General features: G+C 39.1%; 1 protein-coding gene across 1 annotated transcript in view; it reads right to left on the bottom strand.

Annotated features, from left to right (window-relative positions):
* The window catches only part of SLIT3 (slit guidance ligand 3), a 590,119-nt gene that overhangs the window by 240,233 nt on the left and 324,800 nt on the right, over positions 1–25,086 (bottom strand). Inside the window, exon 6 of the mRNA XM_056847932.1 lies at positions 21,082–21,153. Within this exon, the coding sequence (XP_056703910.1) occupies positions 21,082–21,153 (72 nt within the window). The remainder of the gene's footprint in view (positions 1–21,081; positions 21,154–25,086) is intronic.

Here is a 25,086-nt window from a genome sequence, read left to right as displayed (position 1 = left end):
ATTAATTGAAAAGGAAGTAAATTTTGATGGATATATTTGGAAGGTTAATTTTTGTGGGGAGGAGGTAAGCAGGAATCTTGGGTTCAATTAATTTGTAAATAAAAATATTTTCAGCATGTATGTGGGGTGTTAAGGTTTGGCTGGTGCATTAGAACATAAGCAGATCTTTGAATGCTCAGACAAAGGGGGACCTAGTCTAGCTATCAGTTTCCAACAATAGGCAGTTAAAACATATGTGGAATCTCACAAGAAGGGCATGAAGGTGACAGCTTTCACTGTTTTTGGTCCATAGCATATGGTGTTCAGAGATATACTCCATGAGAACCTGGAAGATCTAGTTAGCTATCATGGTTAGCAGCTCAATAGACCTATCCTTTATAAATCTGGATAACGCTTTGGTACATCCATCTAAAAGTAGCTATTACCGTACCTGGTGGTAGTGAATTACTGAACTTCATCAAGCATTGCTAGATGTGTTGAGTACAATATTGCTATGTGACACTGCCTGCATACGGTGGCAAACATTGGTTCAACTTAACATCAATGATACATTAATGCGACTAGAAAAAGGGCAGCCCATTCCTGAAAGGGGGGGTGGATGTACAGCAGCTGGGAGCGGCAGAGCCATGACGCCTCCACAGAGGCTTCTCAGACGCCAAAAGTAAAATAACAACAATTTAAAATGTAAAATGGGGAAAATGCCCCCATAAAAAACACCGAGGCTATGCCACACAAAAAAGTGGTGTAGCAATGCTACAACTCAAGGGGGTGTTCTTGGGGTGAATGGGGTTAGGATGCTGTCTAAAGGCAGCTCTGCCCCTGGAATGCCCCAAGGTGCTGGAGTGCTAAGACAGCAAGCCAGGAACACCTCCCAGGATGCTGGCCTGGGGACTTGTGCCGCTGGAACGCTGCCAGGAGGCAGTGCCGGTGGTGGAGCCCCACACAGCAGCATGGCATCTGGTAGCCAGCGTGAATGCCCCCCATTGCTGGCATAAGTGCCCCTTAATCCAGGATAAATGGGCACTTATGCTGGCACGGGGTCACACCAGCTCCTATGTCGATTCAGGCCCCCCCTTCAGGATTGCGCTCTTAGTTTTTAATGATTTACCGCTGTTTTAAAACTGAATTTTATGTTTCTTGTTTTTAGATGATTAGATTATCACCAATGTGGCTGCTTATTTTTAGTACATTTTAGTGCACGGGAAGATTATTTTGAATTGCTTTTTATTGTATTTCGTGGGATTTATTGTCTCCAGTTGTAAGCTTCCTGGGGAATCACTGACTGAGAGAGTCAGCAAAAAGTATTTTAATGAATAAGAACCCAAACTCATACACCTATTTTCTGAAGCCATCATTGCAAATAGCTATAAATTAAGGAATACTGGTAACAGATCAGCTGACCCTGTAGCTATACTTTAGGGTTAGATGGTGAGTTGGAATTTCATAATTTTTCCCCCTATGATTAGTCCCATCTCTTCTGACAAGTGAAACTTCCAAAGTTTGTAATTAATTTGGTTAGGAATATAAAGTTGTCCAGCTGCTAATGCTTGGATGAATCAAGCATTATTTCCCAGACAAGTTCTCCACTGGCTCAGAAAAACAAGATTCTTCATAGGTGTTTACAAAACAGCATTCAGCCTTCCCAAGTTGTTTTGTAGGCTTCTGCGCAAAGTACATTCAATGAAAGAAAGTCTTTAATCAAATAGTGAAGTGAAATACACAAAATTGATTTTTTTCCTGCTTTTGTCTGTCTTTGGCGGGCAAAGACTTGACGCTAATCATAGCTCAAGTACAGCTTTATCTACATCCACATGAACTAGGAGGGCTTACAAGACAGTCTCATTATTTCTTTATTTTAAAATTTGTATGCTGCCTCTTTAGATCGGCTCAAGGCACCCATAGTAAAACAATACCCATCACTAAAACACTAAAACAGACACTTGTCATGATCCCCATCTTAAACTGCATTGTCGAATGAAGGAGCGACAATGCATGTTGTAGTGGTCCTGGGCCCTGACTCTGTTACTACAGTAGAAGGACTCTTGAGCTACAAAGGATCAACCCTGCACTCCAGGAGATTATATTTACTGTACCTGATCCTGCTGACGGTCTAGCACCTCCAGTACCCTGGGTCCCTGGTCCTTGCTCACGAGGTGAGACAAGAGACCCCAAAAGAGCTCCTAGAAAGGTGCTAGTGCTAAGACAGCAAGCCAGGGGAGTACTATCCTGCAAGCTAGGAATTTATCCCTTTAAGATCAACCATTCTCCAGCAAGGGAGAAGTAACCAGAAAACAAGGGCAAAAGAAATCAGTTGGCTCTTAGTTTTTGTGGAACAAGTTGTTTTCTTCCCCATTGGACTCAAGCGATGAATTTCTGTGGCTGGCCATCCTTACTCCTGTGAACTGCACTCATAATCTTGAACACAGCACATTGCCTGTGTTTTCTGGGGTTTCTTCAGCTTATAGCTCAGCTTTCCTTGCTGGACACAGCTCATGTTACCCAGCTAAAGTTCGTTCCACCACGTCAGAACTGGGAAGGTCTCTACTTAACCTGTAGCTTATCTGGGTTGGGGAGTTTCTCTGAGCTTTGTCAGACAAGCTCTAGGATTGCACCATTAGCTCTTTCCCCAGGGTTTTGGAGTGTCCCTGAGGGATGTCCTGTGAACAAATTATTCAAGGACTGTACACTTCCTGGAGCTTTCAAATCATACCTGGTGGGCTTTTGCATAGCCTGTCTCTGCTCTGACTCACACCCAGGACATGGGCAAAGATGTGTTTGAGGAGCAGTTGATTACAATATGGCAGTACGAAACACAGACGGCCTCACAATGTGCTGTGAGGCAAGATTTTTCTGAGACCTCCAAGAATCTTGTAAATACCAAATCAATTCTAACTCAAGTTGAAGGAAGTTTGCCCATCACTACTTTTGACCTTGTGCTGATCTGCACTAGACTTTAGAGATCCCCACAAAGTTACAAACACATTGTGCAATGAGGAATGAAAAGGTTACTATAAATTCAAGAAAATAAAAGACCTCTTGGGTCATGCATCTGGCTGAATAGTTCTGAGCACTGTATTTCACACTGACTTTTTTCTTCAGAAATATTTTTAAATGAATATATGGTACACACATTGTATAGTTAAATGGTTAACTGTTTAGCGTTGGGATAGGAATTCAACATACATACTTATTTACAGTGCAAAACTAAACAAGGGGAGAAAAAGAGAGACAGAGACAGAGATGGGTTTGGGGGATAAAAATAATGTTTTAATACAAGCAGGGATCTTCAGATTGTTGGAGTATGAGAACCTCTACATTAAGATATCCAAATCACCCTGTTGTCTCTGTCTCTTTCATTTCAGTCTACATATTACAACACGAATACTAAATAATTAATCATAGAAGAGAATAAAATGTGAAATATGTTGGAGAACTGCATAGCAACAATAAAGTAGGTATTATTCACAATGTTGGTTTATGCACCTGGGGTTCTATTTTCTTTTTGGGGTTTAACGCATGACCAATTTGTCTTGCCTTTGTGCCTTAAAAGTAGCGAATTCCTGTGGTCTAAACGCATAACCGTCCGAGGGCAGCGCATCGGACCCACCTTAGGCGCGATTTAAGCAAAAACAACAACAACAACAAAACGGGTTAAGCAATCTCTGGTTTCTAGCGATCTTTTCGGTGCTAAACCGCTACTTTTTTTTATTTCACTACATTACCGGAACACCGGCGTGCGTGTAATCACACGACTAGCCCACTACTAACCTCCTTTTGTTCAAGCTCCCAGCCCCGACAAACAGCTGAGCTGCGGGTGAGCAAAGGCGGGGCAGGTGCGAGCCGCGCTGCTGGCTACGAAGGGAAGTGATGTGACGGGGAAGGACAGCTCCTTTTATGGACTTCCCGGGGGAGGGCAGAGGGTGGAAGGGGCGGAGCTTCTCTGGCCTGAAAAGTAGCCAGGGAGGAAGCAGGCTGTGACCCAGGCTGGCTGAGCATAGAGCCACCTGGGTAGCCTCCGAGGGAGAGGAAAGCTCAGACTTTCCCTCAGACTGGTCTGAGTCTGAAGAGGTGCCTCAAGCCCTGACCCTCTCCAGGCCAGACAGACGCCCCCCCGACCAGCCCTGTGTGTGGGGGGGTGCTTCACACCGTCACGATGGTATACCGGAACACTGGTGTCCCAAGAAAAAAAAGGGGGAGAATCGGCCTTTGATTGGAAAACCCCTCAGCCAATCCTTGGGCAATGACACGGCGGTCACTCCACTACTATCCCAAATTATATGGGTGGCTCAAACGCACAGGGAGCCTCCAGCAGCTACTTGATTCTGACTTATAGTGGGATGGACTAGCATCATGCGTTTGACTATCCTGTCTCAGAATAAAATATTGTGAGATAAGGGAGGAGCGAACCAAGAACATTCTGCCCATGCGTTAATCCCCTTTGTCAGGGAGCTTATTCCTAAGGGGGGGGGAGAGAAACATGGCGGCCAGGAGTAGTGCAGCCACACCACCTGCATAAAGGCTTCCCAGTTGGAAAATAAGAATTAGAAAACCATTTTGAAAATAGAATTGGAAAACTCACCCATTGAGATTAGCGAGATTACCCCAGGTATTTTGCCGGCGTAGTTCCACTGCAGTGTTAAAGGGCATTCTGGAGCCAGAAGGGGTTAGAAAGCTGCCTAAAGGCAGCTCTGCCCCCAGGAATGCCTCCCAGGAGGCCTGTGGGGGGAGCTCCACCAGAACAATGCCGGTGGAGAGGCTGTGCCATTCTCCTAGCGCTGTGCTGCCGTTTCATTCTCTGGGGCCAGCACAAGTGCCCCAGCACCGGCATAGGTGCCCCTTATCATGGCACAAAGTGGCACTTATGCCAGCACGGGACTATGCCGGCTCCTATGGGTATTCAGGCCCCCCTCCAGGGTAACAGCTGCCCTCACACATCTGTTCTGTTTCACTTTCACACTCATACAAATACATGCACCTCAACCACCTTTAACAGAGACATGAGAAAATGTTACAGAGAGAAACAGATATGGAAAAAAATAACACATGCACCTATATACAATCAAAGATAGGTTTTTTGGAGGGAGAGGGGCAATATAAATACAGAATTAAGAAAAATTCTGTAATAGAAAAATGAGAAAATTTCAGAAAGTGTACAAGGAAAGCTGTCAATCTAAGAATATATTACTCAAGAAGCTGCTGTTTCAATTATTATTCCTTAAACCTGAACTGTTATAAAAGCACAATAATGTCACAAGAGGTCTCAATCCCTGATTTATAGTAGTTTAATTTTAATCTGACAGCTCAGATAAGCAGTGACAGTAGCAATAACTGGGATTTTTGTCTTAATATTTTCCTCAGTCTGCTATATCAATTTGACAGCCTCTTAGTGGTATTTTAAAATAATGTGAGTGCTAAACCATCTCCAGGCGTCATGTAAAAACATGTGAAAATGAAAACATTCTATTTTGTTTTTAACCTGCTTGCATTTTGAGAGCCAGCGGGGTTAGACAGTGCAATCCTAAACAGACAGGCATGCCAAGCCCCTAGCATCATGAGCAAGATCACATCACTTTCAGGGAAAACTTGAAGTGACAGAGGCAGCTATAGGGATCACTGGAAACCGTAATGGTTATGTCATAAAGTTTCTAGCCATTCCTAGAGTTACTGCCGTCACATCTGTGTTTTTGCTGGGAGCGATGTCATCATGCTTGCAACATCGCCCCCCAACTATGTCCCTTCCCCGAACACCCATGCTGGTTGCCACGCTTGACGGGGCAATCCTATAAACAGTTACACCCTTCTAAGTGCATTGACATCAAAGGATTTAGAAAAGCATAACTCTGTTTAGGATTTCATCAAGAGAGTTGGGATTAGGGCTGAGGAGATCAAGGTTCAAGTCCTTACTCTCCCATGAACCTTTAGCCAGTCACATTCTCTGTCAGCTTAAACTACCTCACAGATCACTGTGAGAATAAAATGGAGAGGTGAGAACTGTGTCCGCTGTTCCAAGCTTCTTTAAGAAACGGCAGGATAAAAAAACGAGATAAAGCTGTTTTCCTCCAGTTCCTTTATCTCCCAAATGTTTCCAAAGCGATAAAAGGTGTTATTTACCATTTAGAATTATATAAGCCAAGGGATACTCCACCTTTAGACTTATCAGGGAATAAAGGCTTATGAATATAATAGATATTGCCAATGTTCTGTTGATATTGATAGCACAATAAAAGATAAATCTCAAAAGTCTTTTGAGTTTGGCCCAGAAGAAAACATATTTAATAGAAAGTGAGTTACTTCTCAGTTGTAAGCAATATGCTATCTAGGACTGGAGCACCAATCAGTGCAAGAATATTAGGAACACATTTTCACTAGTCATGACTGGTATCCTCAATAATTTACCACCAGTGACTATTGGTGACCAAAATAACGTGCTAAATGGTGAATTTGCTCCACACATCTAGATGAGCTAAATTAATCCAATAATGATTGCACCATAGTAAGATCAATACTTTCCATACATTCTTTAGCTTATACAGGTATTCAGCCAATGGGGCTGTGTGTGTATGTGTGTTTCTGGCAGATCTCTATAGCTTTAAGTGGAGAAAGAGATTTTTTTGGAAGTGTAAACAGACATGCTTCCTTCAGTCAAAAAATTTCAAAGCTGACATTTCCTTAACTTGCACCTCAAATTGCTATTGCTTCTTGGTGTTACAAAATTTTTGATCTTTCAAGTGCAATGGAACTACATTAAGAACATCCAAGAAATATTTCCTAACCAATTTTGTTACCTCAATTTGTACAGGGCAAATAGAATAGGGAGTGTGGAAGGGTGAAATCTTTTCACCATCCTTGCTTTTGTGCACTGACTCATGCAAGCAGTTTTAGAGATATAAAAAAATAACATCTCGGGAACATGAGACATCTTTTCAAGTTACTGTTAGTTTATTTTCTTTTTCTGTCAGCCACATATAAACTCTGTTTCCTTTTAAGGACCGAATTTAAGAAAGTTACAGCCCATTCCTGAAAAATGGGCCGAAAGTCCTTAGGAGGCAGCGTGACCTCGCCGCCAGCGTAAGTGTGTGTAATCGTGCGATTACACGTACTTACGCTGGCGGCGAGGCCAGTCCTGCCGGCGGGAGAGCACTGCAGGACTGCGCCTCGCCCCTCCGCCAGCGCGGCCTCTCCGTGGTGCCGGCAACAGCATAGAGAGGCTGCGCTGGCACAGGAAGGCATTCCGGGGGTGGGCTGGGGGGAGGAGCCGCCGGTTAGGCGGCCTCCTATCCCGGTCCAGCCAGTTACGCCAGTGGTGGGAATGGTGGTGCTGCGCCTGCTATTTAGCAGGCGCAGCCTCGCTGTTTTCAATGGGGCTTTTGGCCCCGTTGAAAACAAAGAAAGCCATGAAAGCTTCCCCGCCGACTCCGCACACCGACTTTCCAGGAATGGGCTATTAATCTGCATAACACTTCTGCACAATTGGGTGAGCAGGAGGACAAAATATGTATCAGTACATATTTATTTTGCCAAGTGATTGGTGGAATACAGTATATCTCAAGTACCTTAGACCTGCCATTTAATGGCTTCATTGGTAAATATCTTCAATCCATGAAAAAGTGTGGGATTAATGTGAAAATAATTATTCTTCAAATTTCTTTATACAAGACTAATACCGAATGAATTATTTGATACTAGCCATATTCAAGTAGGAAACCACTTAAATACTACCACGAGAATTAAAGCGTAGATAACTATATCTCTAGAATATTACAGATTTTCTTTCATACGGCTCCACCCTAAAAATAAATTCATGCTTTCTTCATTTAAAATGATAAAATTATCTTCGTACTTACTATTCTTCTCACTCTGGATCATTCCTATATAGGATTTTATATAAGATTGCATATATATCAAGGTGTCATTGGATTATACACTGATTTTTTTTACTGTATAGCAATTTAGTACAGAATGTATCTATAATAACTTGGCGAACTGTTCATTTGTAACATCCTGACATGTAATGAGAAGTCTCTGTATTCCATATCTACTAACCATTAGGAATTTGGGGAAGAACGACTGCAGTAAAAGTCTCCCTACTACTTGTCAGGTATTTGAAATTTCCCATCTTGCAAACCATGGTGAATTGCACAGTTGGAAAAAGTTCACCTTTATTCCCTCATGATTTCTGAAAAGCTAGTTTCAGTGTGCATGGTGTGTATCTAATTCAATTCTTAAATCTCCAAAAACAGTGGCCAATTTTTAAAATGCCATCCTTCCAATATCAATTGCTCAAGTGATTTGGAGCAGCAAAAATATACATACAATAAATTATAGCAGTAAACAGCATAGCAGCACAGAATCATTCAGGAACTGGAAAAATCCTGTGATAAGTCTGAAATTTCTAGATTCGTATAGTCAAAGTTGGTTGGGACTGTCACTTGAAAATGAAAAATAATTCTGACATGCAAACAAAAACAACAAAAGCTTAAAGTGAAAAACAGCCATTCAAGAGTTGCAGTACATAGTTTATATACCTATAAATTACCGTTCATGGCCCCTTCCAGTACCTATGGTTTCACAGTGACTTCTGGAATATCTGTCCCATAACAGGTACCTCTGCTCTGAAGCTTTCCTTGATGAGCTTGACTGCTCTTTCTTTAAATGCCACTGCCAAGAATGAACATGCAATTCTTGCCAATTATTATCCACACATTTCATGTTAGATTTTGTATTTTGCATAACTCTACATATATTTGATAATTGCTGTAGGTTTAAGGATTTAATCACTTGATCTGCAGGAACCACAAAGCAATTGAAATATTTTCATAAGAAAGAAAAATAATATTAATGAGCTTTTTGCTTGTTGGCTTACTTACTAGTTACCAGCAATAAATTTTGAAAGCTTGAGCCATTCAGTGTCCTTGTTTTGAGAAAACAGAAAGGTGTATGCATGTATGTGTATACCCATTAATTATTCCAGCACACTTTAAGCAATTTACAGTGCAATCCGAAGACTGTACAGTAACATAATATGCTGTGAGACCCACAGACTACATCATAATCTCAAACGCTACTATACAAGGCTATGAGTTTTCATGAACAGGAATGCTTTACTGAAAAAAATAAAAGAATATTTTATTCCCACAACTCAACCCAAAAATCAATAAAAAAGTTAAATATGTATTAGCTTTAAGGAGTTAGAGCCAAAGGTGTTGTTCTGCCAGCGTAATGGTGGTTATGCCAGTGGAAAAGCACTTCTGAAGGGAGAGTGGAGAGGGTGGTTTTTGCTCATTCCCCTTCCCACTGCAGATCCTCACTTTGCCTCCCATGCTGTTCCTGGCTCCTTTGACCCACATCCCCGAATAGTGTTCCAGGGGCTGCAGAGGGCTGCAACAGGAGTGGAAGGCAGGGAAGTCCTCCTCCGCCAGCTTCAGTCTGCTGGTAGTGCTTTGGATCCAACCGCTTTGCGGCATCCTTTTCAATAGGCCCAAAGTGCTGATGCACTTTTCAAGGGTTTTTTTTTTTTAATTGCATGGACTTGTGCGGACTGTACAAGGTGGTTTTTAAAGACTAAAGACCAAAATTCTATCTCTAGAGTTGGCAAGTATTCCACACACCTTTCTCTCAGTGATGTGAAGAAACAGATGAACTCCCAGTTCATTTAAACAGTTAAATTAATGGGGAAAGGTTACATTCATTTAAATGTGCATGTGATGAAATATATATGGCAAGCCTTTAAATCTGGTTACCAATGCAGTTTCAATGGTTCCTCAACATTTAACTTTCATTCAGTTTACCTGAATACACCAACATCAATTATGCTACCCCCATGAAAATATGTTACTTTGTAGGCATCAAGTAGCGATTACTCTCGACTCTTACATTTTACAGTAATCATCTTTAAAATCTAGCAATTTATAACCTGCAAGTATGATGAACTTTGTGCATCTTTGAATACTTCTAGATATATATTTAGAACTGGTGGTAAAATATTATAATGGCATGGCTCCTAACCCAAGCTCACAGTTTTTACATTTATTTCAGTTAAGAAAAACTATTTTCTGGAATGTTAATTAGACTATCCTTGCCACAGAATGCTAACAAAACAACTTGCTTTACTTAAGATTAAGAATTCAGTCATAAGGATGAAAAATATATTTCAAAATTTAGCCTTCATTATATTGTGTCAAGGTACCTAAACACTGAGTTTTATATTTAGATTCTGTTTTAAACTGCTAGGTGATAGATAAGAGAAACAGGGGGAAAATACACATCAGTCAATTAAACTCACTGGATTCGCCTCTACATAATTAGCAGTCTAATTCTGTGAACTGCTATGGGAAAGCTACATAAAGAAACTGGTTGCTTTTTTATATGGCAAGAGTGGTTTGAAGGCTTATTATGACCATATCAGAAAAAGTATCCATCTTCCTTCAGTGCTGGCACTGATCCAGCTGCTGCCCTTCAGCCAAATGTCGCATTGCGGCACATAAGCTACTCCTGGCGTTGTCTCTGTACTTACTCTACGACCACTAGGGGTGTTTAAGAGCAAACCATGAAGTTCTACATCATTCTTCTAACAAGGCAGAGTCAAACTAATACCTGCTATACCTCGTTTCTCCCAGTTCTGACTACCCATCCAACTTCAGTCAAGAGATTTACGAATAAATGATGGCAAGATCGGTCAAGATTTTACTTTGTCAGTTGGAAAAGTGGAAATAAGTTCTCTCCATCTTTAGGATCAGGAATTTTAGATGTACCATTTACTTCACAAAAGTGTTAGTTAATTTAATAATTTGTTCAGCCAACAAGGAAGGAACAGTGAACATAAAACAAGGCTTAACATTTGAAAATTATCCTATGATTTACAGAGGCAAGAATATGGCTCAAATAAGACATATTTATTCAACGACCATATCAACATAAAAGGAGATGTGGCACTTTTTACTGGGAAAACAAACAACATCAATAGCTTAGAATCAAGTCCTGGAAGACACACTTACAATGTACTTATCTAGCTTTGTGAATGCTGACATCAACATTTATATCATAGACATAAAGTAAATGTTGCCTTTGGTCTTAAACTTTTCACATTACATCATAGCTGTTCACAATGGCATAAAAAGTGAAAAAGTTTCAACAATGAAAGTAAGTTATTTTAACAAATATTCTTTTTCTGCGAATATGGAAACTGCCCCATGCCACCAGGTGAAAGCACCACAAAACGTTTTGAGATCATCAAGGTCATTGGTAGCAACATGCCAACTGAATGTAACCTGAATCTGGTCTTTGGGGGGCTTTCCCGTGCCTCCAGAAATTATGTCTTGCAATATATCCACACACAAAAAAAATTAAATCGATTTAAGCTCCAAAATGCACTTCATTTCCAAAATTTTAGTTTCTGTTCCCCAGTTTAGTTCATTGCAACGACCATATCAACATAAAAGGAAATGTGGCACTTTTCACTGGGAAAACAAGCAACATCAATAGCTTGGAATCAAGTCCTGGAAGACACACTTACAATGTACTTATCTAGCTTTGTGAATGGTGACATCAAACCTCTATCCGATTGCCCTCTGATAGAGGTTTCCTCAAGTTCTTCTATAAAAATATTGGTTCTACATATTTAGCGCTGTATAATGAATACACTAAATGAATACCACTAAAAAGCTGAAAATCTTGAATATAATTGCTGAATACTCACTGTGATCCTCTTGTGTTATGTCCACAAACCAACAAAAGATGCAGAAAAAGCATTAATAAATTAAAGTCAATCAGGAACTATTGTTCCTTATCTACTAATACTACACAAGCATAGAAAGAAATATTTTTGTCATTAATTTTGTGATAATTCTTTCTCTGATTTTAGTATTTGCACACATGCACAAAGGATACCATTTAACTAAGGGGAACATGTCCCACAAGTTCAAATTTAAACTTATGAGATAAGTGTCTCACCTGAGTTTCAAATGCCATTGGAGAAGATGTGGCAAGAGATGGCTCTAAGATAACACAGACCCACCTGAATTACACCCAGCAGCAAATAGGCAGGCTCTGCAGTAGGCGAAGAGATAAAATAAGCTCCCATCTACTAACCCCGCCCAGCAGGCAGGCAACCTCATTTTGGTTTGGGAGAAGCTGAGTGGTCTTCAAAGATGGTGTCATAGAGTCCGCATTGCGGCACTTCATGGACTACTGCATGGCCAAATCTGAAACTGATTAACCCACGTACTTAACCATAAAATATGAGAGACTGCTCTGGTGGGTGATACCATGCAGATCCCAGAAAACTAGAATGCATAGATACTTCCAGTACTGCCAGTATAACCTCTGCCATAAAAGTAGAGGTCTTCTACAACAGCCTTATTTATACGTTGACTTATCTATACATTGCATCTAAGCCATATACTACATTTATTTAGCTATCACATGTGCCCATTGTCGGAGAAAGCAAAAAAGCACTGAGGATGGCTACACTTGATTAAGATATATACTTATTAGTATATACTTTATACAACTAAAATTATGGTCCAGAATGATTTTTCCCCTATGGCACCAAATAGTATATAATCAATCTGTAAAAACGTTAATACTTCTAGAACAAGTAAATTGTATGTTAATTATTAGTGGGTTCTGAGAGGAACTCAGCTACTGCTGAACATCTATAGTACTTGATTTTGTAACAGGGATATGAAGTGGAAATAGTGTACATAAATGTACATGTAGAAGAATCAACTAAGGACACTGTTCAAAAAGTAATATGCACAAAAGTAATTTACTACAAGTACTTTTAAGTACATTTCACCCACAAACTTTACTTCATTGGAAACCCACTTCTATGCATACAGATGCAAAACATTTGCAGAGAAGCTCTGACTCTGTATCCCTGCTCTTCCATTTCAAAAAGTCGTCATTAGTTTTGGCATGAAATAATTTTAAAGGGAAGCCTGGAGGCCAATACATACACTGGCGGCAATTTTCCTTTAAACAGCTTTCCAGCCAAATCCCCAACCAACTTTTTGCATCTGAGGGAGATGAAGGAATAGTATGGTTGGGGCAGGTTCTAACAGGGGAACTGTAAAAAAAAAGTGTGCATGTTATAAGCAGATGGATCCATTTGTACTGTAGCCTATGTTCAGCAATTGTATTCACTTGACTAAATAGACATAAAATAATTTTAGGAAGTTTTTCAAATGAACAGAGTAACAAGTAGAGGATAAGCATTCTACGAAACAAAGTAATCAGGATGACCAGACTATGATTAAGATACAGAAGTATCTTGACATCAGCAGTTATTTCCACAAAGTGCCCACAATACACCACCTTTCAAAATGGTGATTGCCACTTGAATTTTAGTTATTTCAGACCAAAATAGCTACAATCCAATTTCAAGTATGGGGAAAGTCTTGCTTTCTCCATTAGTTGTAAAGGTTGAGCTTTTCTCATGACGGAGTATGGAGTCTTACTGAAGCACACTCCAGCCAGAAGCCAAATGATCAGCTCATGATCATTTAACTTGAAAGCTATGAGGTGTTATGCCTAACATGAAAATGACATTGTTACTTTTCCTGGTGGTGGTCATAGAGAGGTGAACTCTTTTATAAAGCTGCTGTCTACAAATAGTAAAATGCAGGGCTAGAAGGAAACATGGAAATCTATATTCGAGTCCAGTAGCACCTTAGAGACCAACAAGATTTTGGGGGCATAAGCTCTTGAGAGTCAAAGCTGCCTTCATCAAATATGAGATGGAATATCTGACGAAGGCATCTTTGACTCTTGAAAGTTTATACCCCAACAATCTTGCTGGTCTCTAAGGCAGGGGTGTCAAACTCAATTGTTACGAGGGCCGGATATGACTTAGATGTCACTTGGTAAGGCTGGGCCATGCCTCGCCAGCCCAGATTGAGAGTAGGAGGGTGGCTGTCTTGGCTGGCTTGTGAGCCGGATAAGAGCTCTCAAGGAAGCCAGATCTGGCCTGTGGGTCTTAAATTTGACACCCCTGCTCTAAGGTGCTACTAGGCTCGAATCTAGCTGTTCTGCTGCGTACCAGCATGGCTGCCCTCTGAAAATATCTTCATGGAAATAATCTGAACTCAAAAGCATTCTGCACTGTTAAGGCAAGAAATCAGGGCAGGAGCTACCAATAGCAAGGAGGAGGAAGATTCTGTAGGCAGCTGATTTTGGCCAGCAAAATGTCCTTTTAAAAAACACTCTACTCTTATTACCCTAAAATGTATTAATTCTGCCTCATATACCTAAATGTCTTAGGTTCTGTATGTTTAGGATATTTTAAAAACAAATGTCTGATATTAAAATTCTTGTAACTATAGATAGGTTCATTTTCTCGCTCAGTCTATTGTTACTTCAACTGCTTTGTATTAACTTCAGATTGTCACTTGTACAATGTGTAGTATGGGCAGGTCACAGCTGAATGACATATCTGAAAATCACAGCATTTCAAGATACTAACCCAACTACTACAAAGGATGCAGCTCACAAAAATCGAACCGTTGTGTCGCAATGTAGTAGTGCCACTGTTTTCACATAATTTATGATGGTAGAATAAGGAAAGGAGAAAATACACCCCACAGACTTGCACATCATGAACCTCATGTAATACTGCTAATATAATTAACAATTTCACTTACATTGCACCTGTAGCAACTGGTGTTTGGGCCACTTTACATACAGACACACAGTAAATTCAAAACAATAAAATTTTAAGAATGGGACAACGTTTTTTAAAAGTGGTGGAGTAGGACAGTAAATATGCACCACAGAAAGATAGTACAATTGCCCTTAAATTCAACAACAAAGTAATGTGTTCTTTGAGAATACAGAGGGGAAAACAAAGACAATGGCTTGTAACCCAGAAGGTGGAGTTCTGTGATGGTGGGTCAACCCTGCTAAAAGTATTCACTTAATATGTGTGTGTACCAGTATTTCTTTGATACTTGCTTATCAAATTTACAAAAAATGCTCATCAGTATAATTTGGAAGGATCCACAGCATATTACAGCATTAACAAAGTACTGATCATGGTACTCATGCAGATATCTTACAACCCTTCCCTGAAGCATCTACTTTTATAGCCATAAGGACTTGGTAAAAGAAATAAATTCAGCCTACAACATCTAGTCTCTGATGTCTTATTCTCTGTCTGCTAGCAGATGATATAAAACCTGTCACCTTGATGCCATCTGGCCACTGTTGTTTTTTGCTCTCATATTTCTAGCATATGTAACAGAAAGGAGATTGTCTCAAGTATCTCCATATGCCATGAGAAAAATGTATCTTCCTGAACACTATTAAATTCCATTCCTTTCTAGCTCTAGGGCAGTGTTTGTTGGCTTCCTGCGTGGGGACAGGCGTGATGAGGTGGACAGTTCCTCACATTACGATTCAATGTTTATTCAGAGCACATTAGATGGCTTGTTTCTTCTGAAATGAGGTCCTGAATAGCACAGGTTTAAATGACTTCACTGTGGCTTCTCATATGTCTAATCTGATATAAAAAAGGAAATTGAAACTGCTAAGGCTAGGTTTTTCCAGCACACTGCTCCTTTACTACAGTGATCTACAATGAGACAGGCACTGATAAGGGAAATTAGTGGATGTTCTGATGCTGCTTTCTGCAGGAGTCCCTTCAGATAGCTAGTGAGGCAAAGAAAGGAAGAACTAGCCATCTCCCTAGAATCTCTCGACACATTGGCCTGCAATAACCTGTCAAAGACAGGTATGGATTCTTGCTCTGCTGACAGAGGAAGTAACACATTCAAAACTTTTTTAAAAAAGCTCTAGTTTTCCACATTCATCCTACTGTATCTGGTTTTCAGTTTTTTAAAAAGATCAGTAAGGTAGCTGACTAACCATATCTGTATCCATTTTAGGTTTTATATTTTTACCATTCACAGGGTCATAACTTTCTCTACCCTCAATCTTCTATAGTAAAATATACACAGAACTTTGAAAATTAATTATGAGTGTAAATATAAATTTACCCTCTTATCACTGTGATTTTGTCCCAGAGTTCTTTTTAAATTTAAACTGACTATAAAAAATTCTGTATTATTTACTCAGAATGATTAGAGGGAAAGTTGCAAGACAACTTACCGAGAAGAGTTCTTAATTAAATATTCTGTGTACATGGTGACAGTTATGAATGCAATTCGCACAATTCATATTTAATTCTAATTGCCTAAACTAATTGTAACATGTAGCAAAACAAAGCAACAAATTATATCATTTTGCCATTTATAGGTTTTCATTAAGGAGCAACATGAATTATGTCATGATTTTAAACACCACATCTAATTAGGTATAAATATATATCAACAAAGCAGCAGGTCAATAGATGAAAGTGTTTAACCCCAGTGCTGTCCAATGACTCGTCTTAAAACTGAGGAAATGTTTTTCATTTGAAAAATAAACGTAATCTTTTTATTATCATATGACCTAAGAACCACCTCAAGGTGCTTTACGGATTGCTGTGCTTTATATAGTTCCTTTTTTCTTTTTTTGCAGTTGCCAAGATTTCAAAATGTGAAATGGAATTTCTTAAAAAGGAGCAAACTTCTGATATAATGGGCTCTAGACAACCAAAGCTTTTGACAGAATATAAACTTGTTAGCTTTCAGGGTGCCAGAAAACTCCTGTTTTCATTTGTTAGAGTTACGCGATCATTTCAAACCCTTACCCATTTCATTTCCTAATCTCATTTGAAAGCATTGGCCAGTTTGCACATTCAAAGCTGCAGCCTGGTTTTATACATCTTCCTCCCCACATCTTCAACCCCATCTGTGCATCGAAACTTTCCACTATGTATATGAAGAAACTAATATAGAACAAGCAAAGTTCACCCTACTGATTGTATCGTACATCAAAAATGGGCATTTCCTTTATTCTAAGAAATTGAAGGATTTTAAAAAGTCAGCTATTCCTTACTTCCCACAGGAAATGTTTTAAGCAAGCCTTACTGAGGAAATATCCTGAGCTTGAAGAATTATAATAAACAAACATGACCAATTCTCTATTTTATTCCAAATGTCTTGATTCAGCCGATGTCTGCATACAGAATACCACCAAATTCTCCTTTATGATAACTGATTATCCATTGATTTGCTATGTTCATAAATAAAAGACTGACCTAAAAGCAGCCTAAAAATCCAACAAACAAACAAACAAATCAATACAGGAGCTAGGAATTCAAAATTCTAAGAAAGACTAAATAAAATTCTAAGAGAGACCATGAAGGTTGGAGGTCCTCCGGAGTAGCATGGTACAACGCATAAGGGGCTGCTTCCTGGAAGCATTTCATGTACCTGCACAGGCCTCTCTGGAAACAGTTGAAAGACTTTAATTGGAAGTATTTACCACTTTTGCTAGGGAAGGTGGCATGGTATAGCCATATCTCATCAGATTTTGGAAGCTAAGCAGGGTCAGTACTTGGAAGGGAGACCTCCAAGGATGATTACAGAGGAAGCTGATGGCGAACCACCTCTGCTTCTCACTTGCCTTGAAAGCCCCTTGCTGGGGTCGCCATAAGTTGGCTGTGTCTTGATGGCACTTTACACACAAACACAAATTTACCACTTTTAAGGTGATCTACAGCAATAATGCTGGATCACAACAATTTATAGCATTTCTACTTTTGGTTCTTGTAGGTTATCCGGGCTGTGTGACCGTGGTCTTGGTATTTTCTTTCCTGACGTTTCGCCAGCAGCTGTGACAGGCATCTTCAGAGGAGTAACACTGAAGGACAGAGTGTTACTCCTCTGAAGATGCCTGCCACAGCTGCTGGCAAAACGTCAGGAAAGAAAATACCAAGACCACGGTCACACAGCCCGGATAACCTACAAGAACCAATGAACTCTGACCGTGAAAGCCTTTGACAATATTTCTATGTTTGTTTTTATTTTTCAACTACTCTTCCCAGCAAAGAACAACTCTTATCAAAGTAACAGGACATGTTAGTCAACCAACATATTATTTATAGGTTTTCTTTTCACTGCTTGTAACACTACAGTGTTTTTCTACTAGAGAAAATCTCACCTGCGAATTGATAGTGACCTTTAATGAAAAATGGACATCATGGAAATAGCACAGGCCATTAGTATATGCCATAAAACACTAAAATCAAACAACAACTCTAAACTTAACTCTTTTGCCACAGTGATATTCAGTCAATAACACAAATAAGTCTGAGACACTTGTTCCCCAAGCTACAACTAAGCCAATTAATTTCAGTACATCTTTTTATTTCTGGCCTAAGAATGGCTGATAGCAACAAACAACATATTTGTGGAAAATCGTGTGAACTCTTTATACAAATCCTATCACATCTATTAAAATGTGTGCTTCCTAACTATGAAGGAATTATTTAAATTATGGGATTAAATTTAAACTCTATGCCAATTTATTTTGTCTACTGAACAAGTGAGTAAATAATTAAAGTCTTAAATTGGGGTAACCTCTTCTTCATATTCTTATGTATCTCTATTTTGAATAAAGCAAAGTAATTATAAATACCAAGAATTCATTTAAAGCACACAGTTTCAAATTGCAGAACGATACCGAAATGCGCCAAATGTAAATAGAAGTCCTTATGCAAATGTGTTACGTGACTCACTCAAATACTTCTATAATTAGAGCAATTCCCACAATGTGATTGCAATTTTATGATTAGAGAAACTGCTGCAGAGGTCCTTGCCCCTGCTGATCCCCCCTTTTTTGGGTGGGGGGGGGAAAGTGAGATGTAAAGGCTTAATAAAGAAGAGCGCATTGAGCGGATAGCTACCAAATCTGTTATGGTAAAAACATTATAGTCTTTGTCTACAGATCGCTATCAGTACTCACCAAATGAGTTCATAATTCAGATGAAGAACTTCACCATTATACATTTTCTGTGAACAATTTTAATTCAGACTTATGTCTGATGTCATTTTGAATTCTTCCAATGGAAGACTGGTATTTGTTCACCTTACTGTGCTATAGATTAATACTGAAAGACAACCTTTCTTTGTATAACTAGAAGTGAAAGCATGATTATATAAAATGGAGTAGGAACAATGTTCAGAAGCATTTGCAGTTTGTGTGCCTTCAAGTTCTTTTGTCAACACTCATTTTCAAGTTTAATTATTTTTTAAATTTTGGCCTTTCAAGATGACCAGTGGGATCCCATGTGCAGTTAAAACCACTCTGTATGGTTTCATCCAGTGTTCTAAAAGCACTTGAGGAAAATCTAAGTTATAATACATTATAACACTGCAGAAGTAGTGAAGAAAAACTCTGAAAACAGTATTAATATTTATGTCACAAACTTAAAAATGAAGTTTTTACCTTTATCAGAAACAAAGAACGTAGTATGTCCATGACAAGTTTTCAAGGCCCATGCAAGTTAGGAGTATTTAAAGGAAAACTTGCTGGATAATGTAAAAACTTCAAGATGTCACAGGAAATGCAATTTATTTCACCATTCAACATATTTTGTAAAAAGGAAAATACTACTTCTGGTAGCCACCAGCAAAATCTTCGAACTAGATGTAATCAGAAAAAGAACGTTCATGTCCGCAGCTCAAACAAAAAATTTAAAATACAGAATGTGTTATTTGTTGGCTAAAATGTCAACTAAATCAATACTGTATTATTCTTCAAATGCCATTTTTTTAAAGTTACTGATCAGTAGCTTTACTCTCCAATTTGTAATCACAACTCAAAACGATACGTTTATTATTTTCAGTAAATAGCAATATATTTTGAGTGCGCTAGCACTTGAACCAGATGTCAAGAATAACATGCTTAAATATATATCCAAATAATAGTCAAGCAAACCACTTCATATACACTGATAAAATTAAGAAAGGAAACAGAAAAGGCCTTGGGTACAAGGAAGCGCACAATTACACCATGAACACTTCTTGAAGACATTAATTCCTGTGTAAGACCACAAGGCTCCATGTTGAGATACTTGACTAACTTGTAAATAAAGTATGTAGAATTTTACTTTATTGGCCTCTATCTGAACAGAAACTTCATTGTGGGCTTTAGGTTTGACTAGGCCTTTACCATGGGCAACCTTAAACTTTTTAGAGTTTTTGATGTGCCTAATAAGTTACATATCTTTGGGAAAGCATTGACTTCAGATATGAAGTGGGAATTTTAAAAGGAGAAGAAAATATCCAAAACATTGAAGTTTTTTCAAATTTTTAGAAAACTGATAATTAAGTAAATAAAATTAAGAGATTTTAATACTGAAAATATCTAGAACATTATTTTGAATGGATAAGAACCTTTTAAGAGCAAGCATAAAAATGTATTTGTTTATACCGCTGAAACCAGCCTCTCTACACAAAGCATCTAATTTTTAGCACAAGTTATACTATTTTATAGGGATCCTCATAATTATAATGTAGAATAAAGTTTTGATAATGTGGACCTTATTTATAATTCAGAGCCTTGCCATTTTGGTCTACTCCAGAATAAATGGTGTGAGTATTACATCCCTGTCTCTTAAACTGCAGCTTTAAAATGAAAGGTGTGAAGTTCACATTGTAATAATGCTAAGATCTGCTATAATAGCAGTCTTCATAATGGGACTGTCTCTTAGCCATTGTGCTGAAATATCAAGCTAAAGCCCTTTCTGTATGTTTAGCAATTGTCCTGGCTGTCTAGGTCAATAGTAAACTGCTTCCCAATATTACACCACTCAAACCTGTTAGCCCTACTCTGCTCTATATCACTATCTGTATGTATACTGAGCAGTATATGAGCTTTGAAGCCTATTATATCCCATCTGTTCAATACAAAAACCCAATGTGAATTTTTTTCTGTGTTACTTAGGACCACAAGAACCAAAGCCCCCTATCATGGTTAATTAACAGCAATGGCTAGTCATCAAGTGTGAAAATTTCTCCTGGCTGGTTATACACTGTAACTAAAAAACAAACAAAAAGGGGGAGGGGGGAAAAACAGCACTGCAGCACACACAGGGAGAGAGTAACACACACACACACACACACACACACACACACACACAAATGCAGACACACAAACAAACACAGATGCACAAAAGAAACCAGAAAGTCAACTCACAGAATCTCCAAGTCACGCAGGGCTCGAAAGGCTCCATCTTCAATGCAGCTGATCTGATTGTTGTCCAGTTGCCTGCAGGAAGGAAGGAAAAGTATGAAGGCTTGCCTGGTAACCACGCTGCCTGGAAGCACCATGTTCTAAGCTCCCCTGTCACCAAGGTGTCCCTCCACCCCCTTGCAGTCTTTGCTTGTCACCAGGAAGAAGCTTGCTTGTAGCCTGCCACGCTGCTCTGTCTCTTCTCACTGACTGTCTGAAAGAGCTGCATACTACAGCACACTGAAGCCTGTCAGGTCTCAGTAAATATTAATTGTGCTTTCCCCCCACCCCCCTCTAAGGCAGAAGGGAATAATTTCATTACATTAGGGCATCCAATCCATTATGAGCTTTTACCGTCATGTCACTGAAACAATTTCATTAAGCTAAAGGCCTGTAAATCATTGGAGGTCACCGGGCTGCCCTCTGTGACCTCCCAGAATGCTGTTTTTTCCCTTTTACTGGAAGTTGTAGTCCTCTGTCCTGACAGTACTAAATCTTGGGCTTTATCTGCCCAAGAGCGTCAAGGGTGCATAGGGAATATACCAATTCCAAATTAGACTCAACTAATCTAATTTTATAGTCTTTTTATTATTCCAAGCACCAAATGTCTGTGGTAGTTCAATGCTTTCTGCATTGTACTGGTCCCATCTGGTAGGCCTGTGTATTGAAACACTTCTGACTGAACACAGAATCAGTGCAAGAAAGAAAGCCAGAGCCTGATCTAATCAAGAAATTTAATGTTAAAATATCCACACTCAGGGTGAATCCTTGGAAACATCACAATGTGCTTAGACAAAGGCAGGCATGCCCACATCATAGGATGAAAACAAGAAAATGGCTTATTTGCAGGATCTGACCAGGTGTTTCCACAATTACCAACTCAGGCACACCACCAATTAGCCAACCCTGGACAGCATTTTCCACCTCAAATAATTATCAAACACAATGGTTGTGCCGCCATTTTGCCCAACCGCAACTGTATGCGTTCATGTTTCTGGATATTAGCCACTACACGTACAGACATTATTACTTAGCTACATTATTACATAGTTACTTACTTTGGCATTTAATCAGTATTTATATCTGAGTCCTTTTGATAGCTTTGAGAAAATTTTGGTCTCAAGGGTGAACTCTATAACTTGTTAAAATCATAGAACGTTAAGAAAGATGTGTGAAAAATTGATCTTAGGAAAATTAACTAATTTCATGTGGGATTTTCCTAACAGTCTACGCACGCAAAATCCAATATTTGTTCATAATGTAATGTAAATGAGAAATTACACAGTCTAATACACCCAGAGTTGGTTACTGACATGTAATCTGAAGCAGAGTTACACCCTTTTACGTCCATTGAAATCAACAAGCTTAGACGGGTGTAGTTCTCTCAGGAACGTCCTGCAAAGCAGCTTTGAATTTCATAGTAGGCGTCAGACCTTTATAACCGACCAGTTAGCAAAATAGTAAAGCATGTTGAGTTTGCAAAATCCAGTTCCTCCCCATGAAAAAAAAGACTAGTGCAACCCAGCACATAATTACTTCCACAAATGAAAATAGGAATGCTCTTGGGTATTTATAAAACAAACTTATTCACACCCCATATCACCCCCACCACACATTTCATACTGTTGCAGGCTCTTCTCTGCATTCTAAATGATGTATTAATTTATTCTACAGTCGCCTACCCTGCACGGGCTTCTAAAGCCATGAACACATGAAGCTGCCTTATACTGAATCAGACCCTTGGACCATCAAAGTCAGTATTGTCTAAACAGAGCAGCAGCAGCTCTCCACAGTCTCAAGCAAAGGTGTTTCACATCATCTACATGCCTAGTCCCTTGAACTGGAGATGCTGAGGATTGAACCTGGGACCTTCTGCATGTCAAGCAGATGCTTGACCACTGAGCCACAGCCCCTCCCTGTTAGCAAACAGTTCACAAAAGTTTTTTTAAAAATTAATAACATTAAACGATTATTACACAGTGGCTTACAGTCCTAATTCGTGGGGAAAAGAGAAACTCCAGTCTGTCCAGGGCCAAGTTCCACGTTCAAATGTCACAAATTGGCATTTGGTTGAAGGATTCCGAAACCAAAATGGGGGGAGTTAAGACTATATATATAGTTTGATACCCATCATGGATGAACTTCCTTTTGACTGTGGCATCTGAATACAGCCTACAATACCTCGAGGTCAGTATATCTCTGAATACCAAATGCGGCACAAACAGTAGGGGAGACCATTGGCATCATGCCTGGCTTATAAGGTTCCCAGAGGCATCTGGCTTGCCACCAAGTGAAAACACAATATTGGGCTACATTAACCCTTAATCTGTTCCAACAGGGCCCTTTTTATATTCTTGCAGCTATACCTGGAAAAAAGAAAGACATTGCTAGGGATTATTTGGGATAGCTCTGATGAAGCAAAACGCTTAGATTTTATGAGGAATAGAATTTTCAGACCTAATAATGGTAAAATGCCATTTAATTTATGAAGCGTGGCTTAATGTATGAAGATGCTACAGGAAACAGTAAGTAGCACAATTCACAAGTAGCACAAGATGCTACTAGGAATAACAAGTAGCACAATTCATGTACTGTTGTAAAGGAAATTATGGTAAAACAAAATCATCAGAATCTAGCAGTTTATTTGCTAGATACGTTAGAGCAAAAATCACACCATTATTACTTCCTCCTATAATGAGATGAGGCCATTTATACTGTGGAACTATACATGCCATTACTAGCATCAAAGCTCACATCTAAAAAATCTGTAAAGAGTAGTTTGCCTGTTGTTTCAGTTAAATTCCAGCACCTAAAAGCATATTCACATTGGAGGCATCCTGAACTTTCCGATCTTTTAACATACACTCTCCCTATTCAGTTCCATCAAATTCGAGGATAATTAGGGGAAATAGAGAGCTTAATAAGTCAAACAAGTGGTCTAAAATATTATTATATTTTATGTAATTCTTATATTTTTTCTTATATTTTATATATTCTTATATCTTATTCTTATATTTTACATATTCTAATATAAGAATGCTTCTATTCTCCCATTTTCCTATGAAACATGCTATAACTATACTAATAAATTGTAAAGAATATGCTGCAAGACCTTTCTAGGTTAATACAGTAACATAAAAAAGAAAACCCTGTACATTTTATTGACATGCTTGAAATTACTAAGACTAAAACCAATTTTAGAAGAGTTGAACATATGCCCTTTATATGAGTGGTCTACTGGCACACAGTATAACAGAGCTATAGTTTATATACGCCGTCGTCCATATTAAAAAGAGCATCTAAACTCAAAGTGGCCTTTTTTAGTTCTAACCTGAAACAGTATGTATAGTCATACTAAAGAGCATGCCCACCAATTAGACCAGTTGCTAGGTACAGTGCCTTCACTGCCTACTAGGTCCCCCTCCCCCCAAGTTCAATTCAAAGTGCTAGTTCTTACCTTTAAAATCCTAAATATTCTGGGACCATATTCCATGTGCTCTTACATGACCCTGCCCAGCTATTAGAGTCCTCACTAGAAGTTTAAAATCATAAAGTTGGAAGGGACCACCAGGGTCATCAAGTCCAACCCCCTGCATAATGCAGGAAATTCTAAACTACCTCCCGCCCGCCCCCACACCCCCAGTGACCCATACTTCATGCCCAGAAGATGGCCAAGGTGCCCTCCCTCTCATGATCTGCCTAAGATTATAGAATCAGCATTGCTCTGGGTGTCCCCGCCCAGGTATGTAAACTTGAAATTTCGTCTTCTGGGAACTAGATTCAATTAAGGTGACTATCATAGTTTAGTGAAGAACAAGTAAGTGATGTTATCGATCTAGATACGTTAACATGTAATATGTATGGATAACTAAATGGTATAATAGTATGCTCTGAAATAGTAGAAACAGAATCAGAAATTAAAAGGTTTAATAGTGGGATCTCTAATACTTAATGAAAATGAATGAGAAG

Source organism: Euleptes europaea, chromosome 1, assembly GCF_029931775.1.
Source record: "Euleptes europaea isolate rEulEur1 chromosome 1, rEulEur1.hap1, whole genome shotgun sequence".
NCBI classification, from domain to species: domain Eukaryota; kingdom Metazoa; phylum Chordata; class Lepidosauria; order Squamata; family Sphaerodactylidae; genus Euleptes; species Euleptes europaea.
Note: the sequence above shows the minus strand (reverse complement) of the source record. Positions and strands in the feature narration are given on the sequence as shown.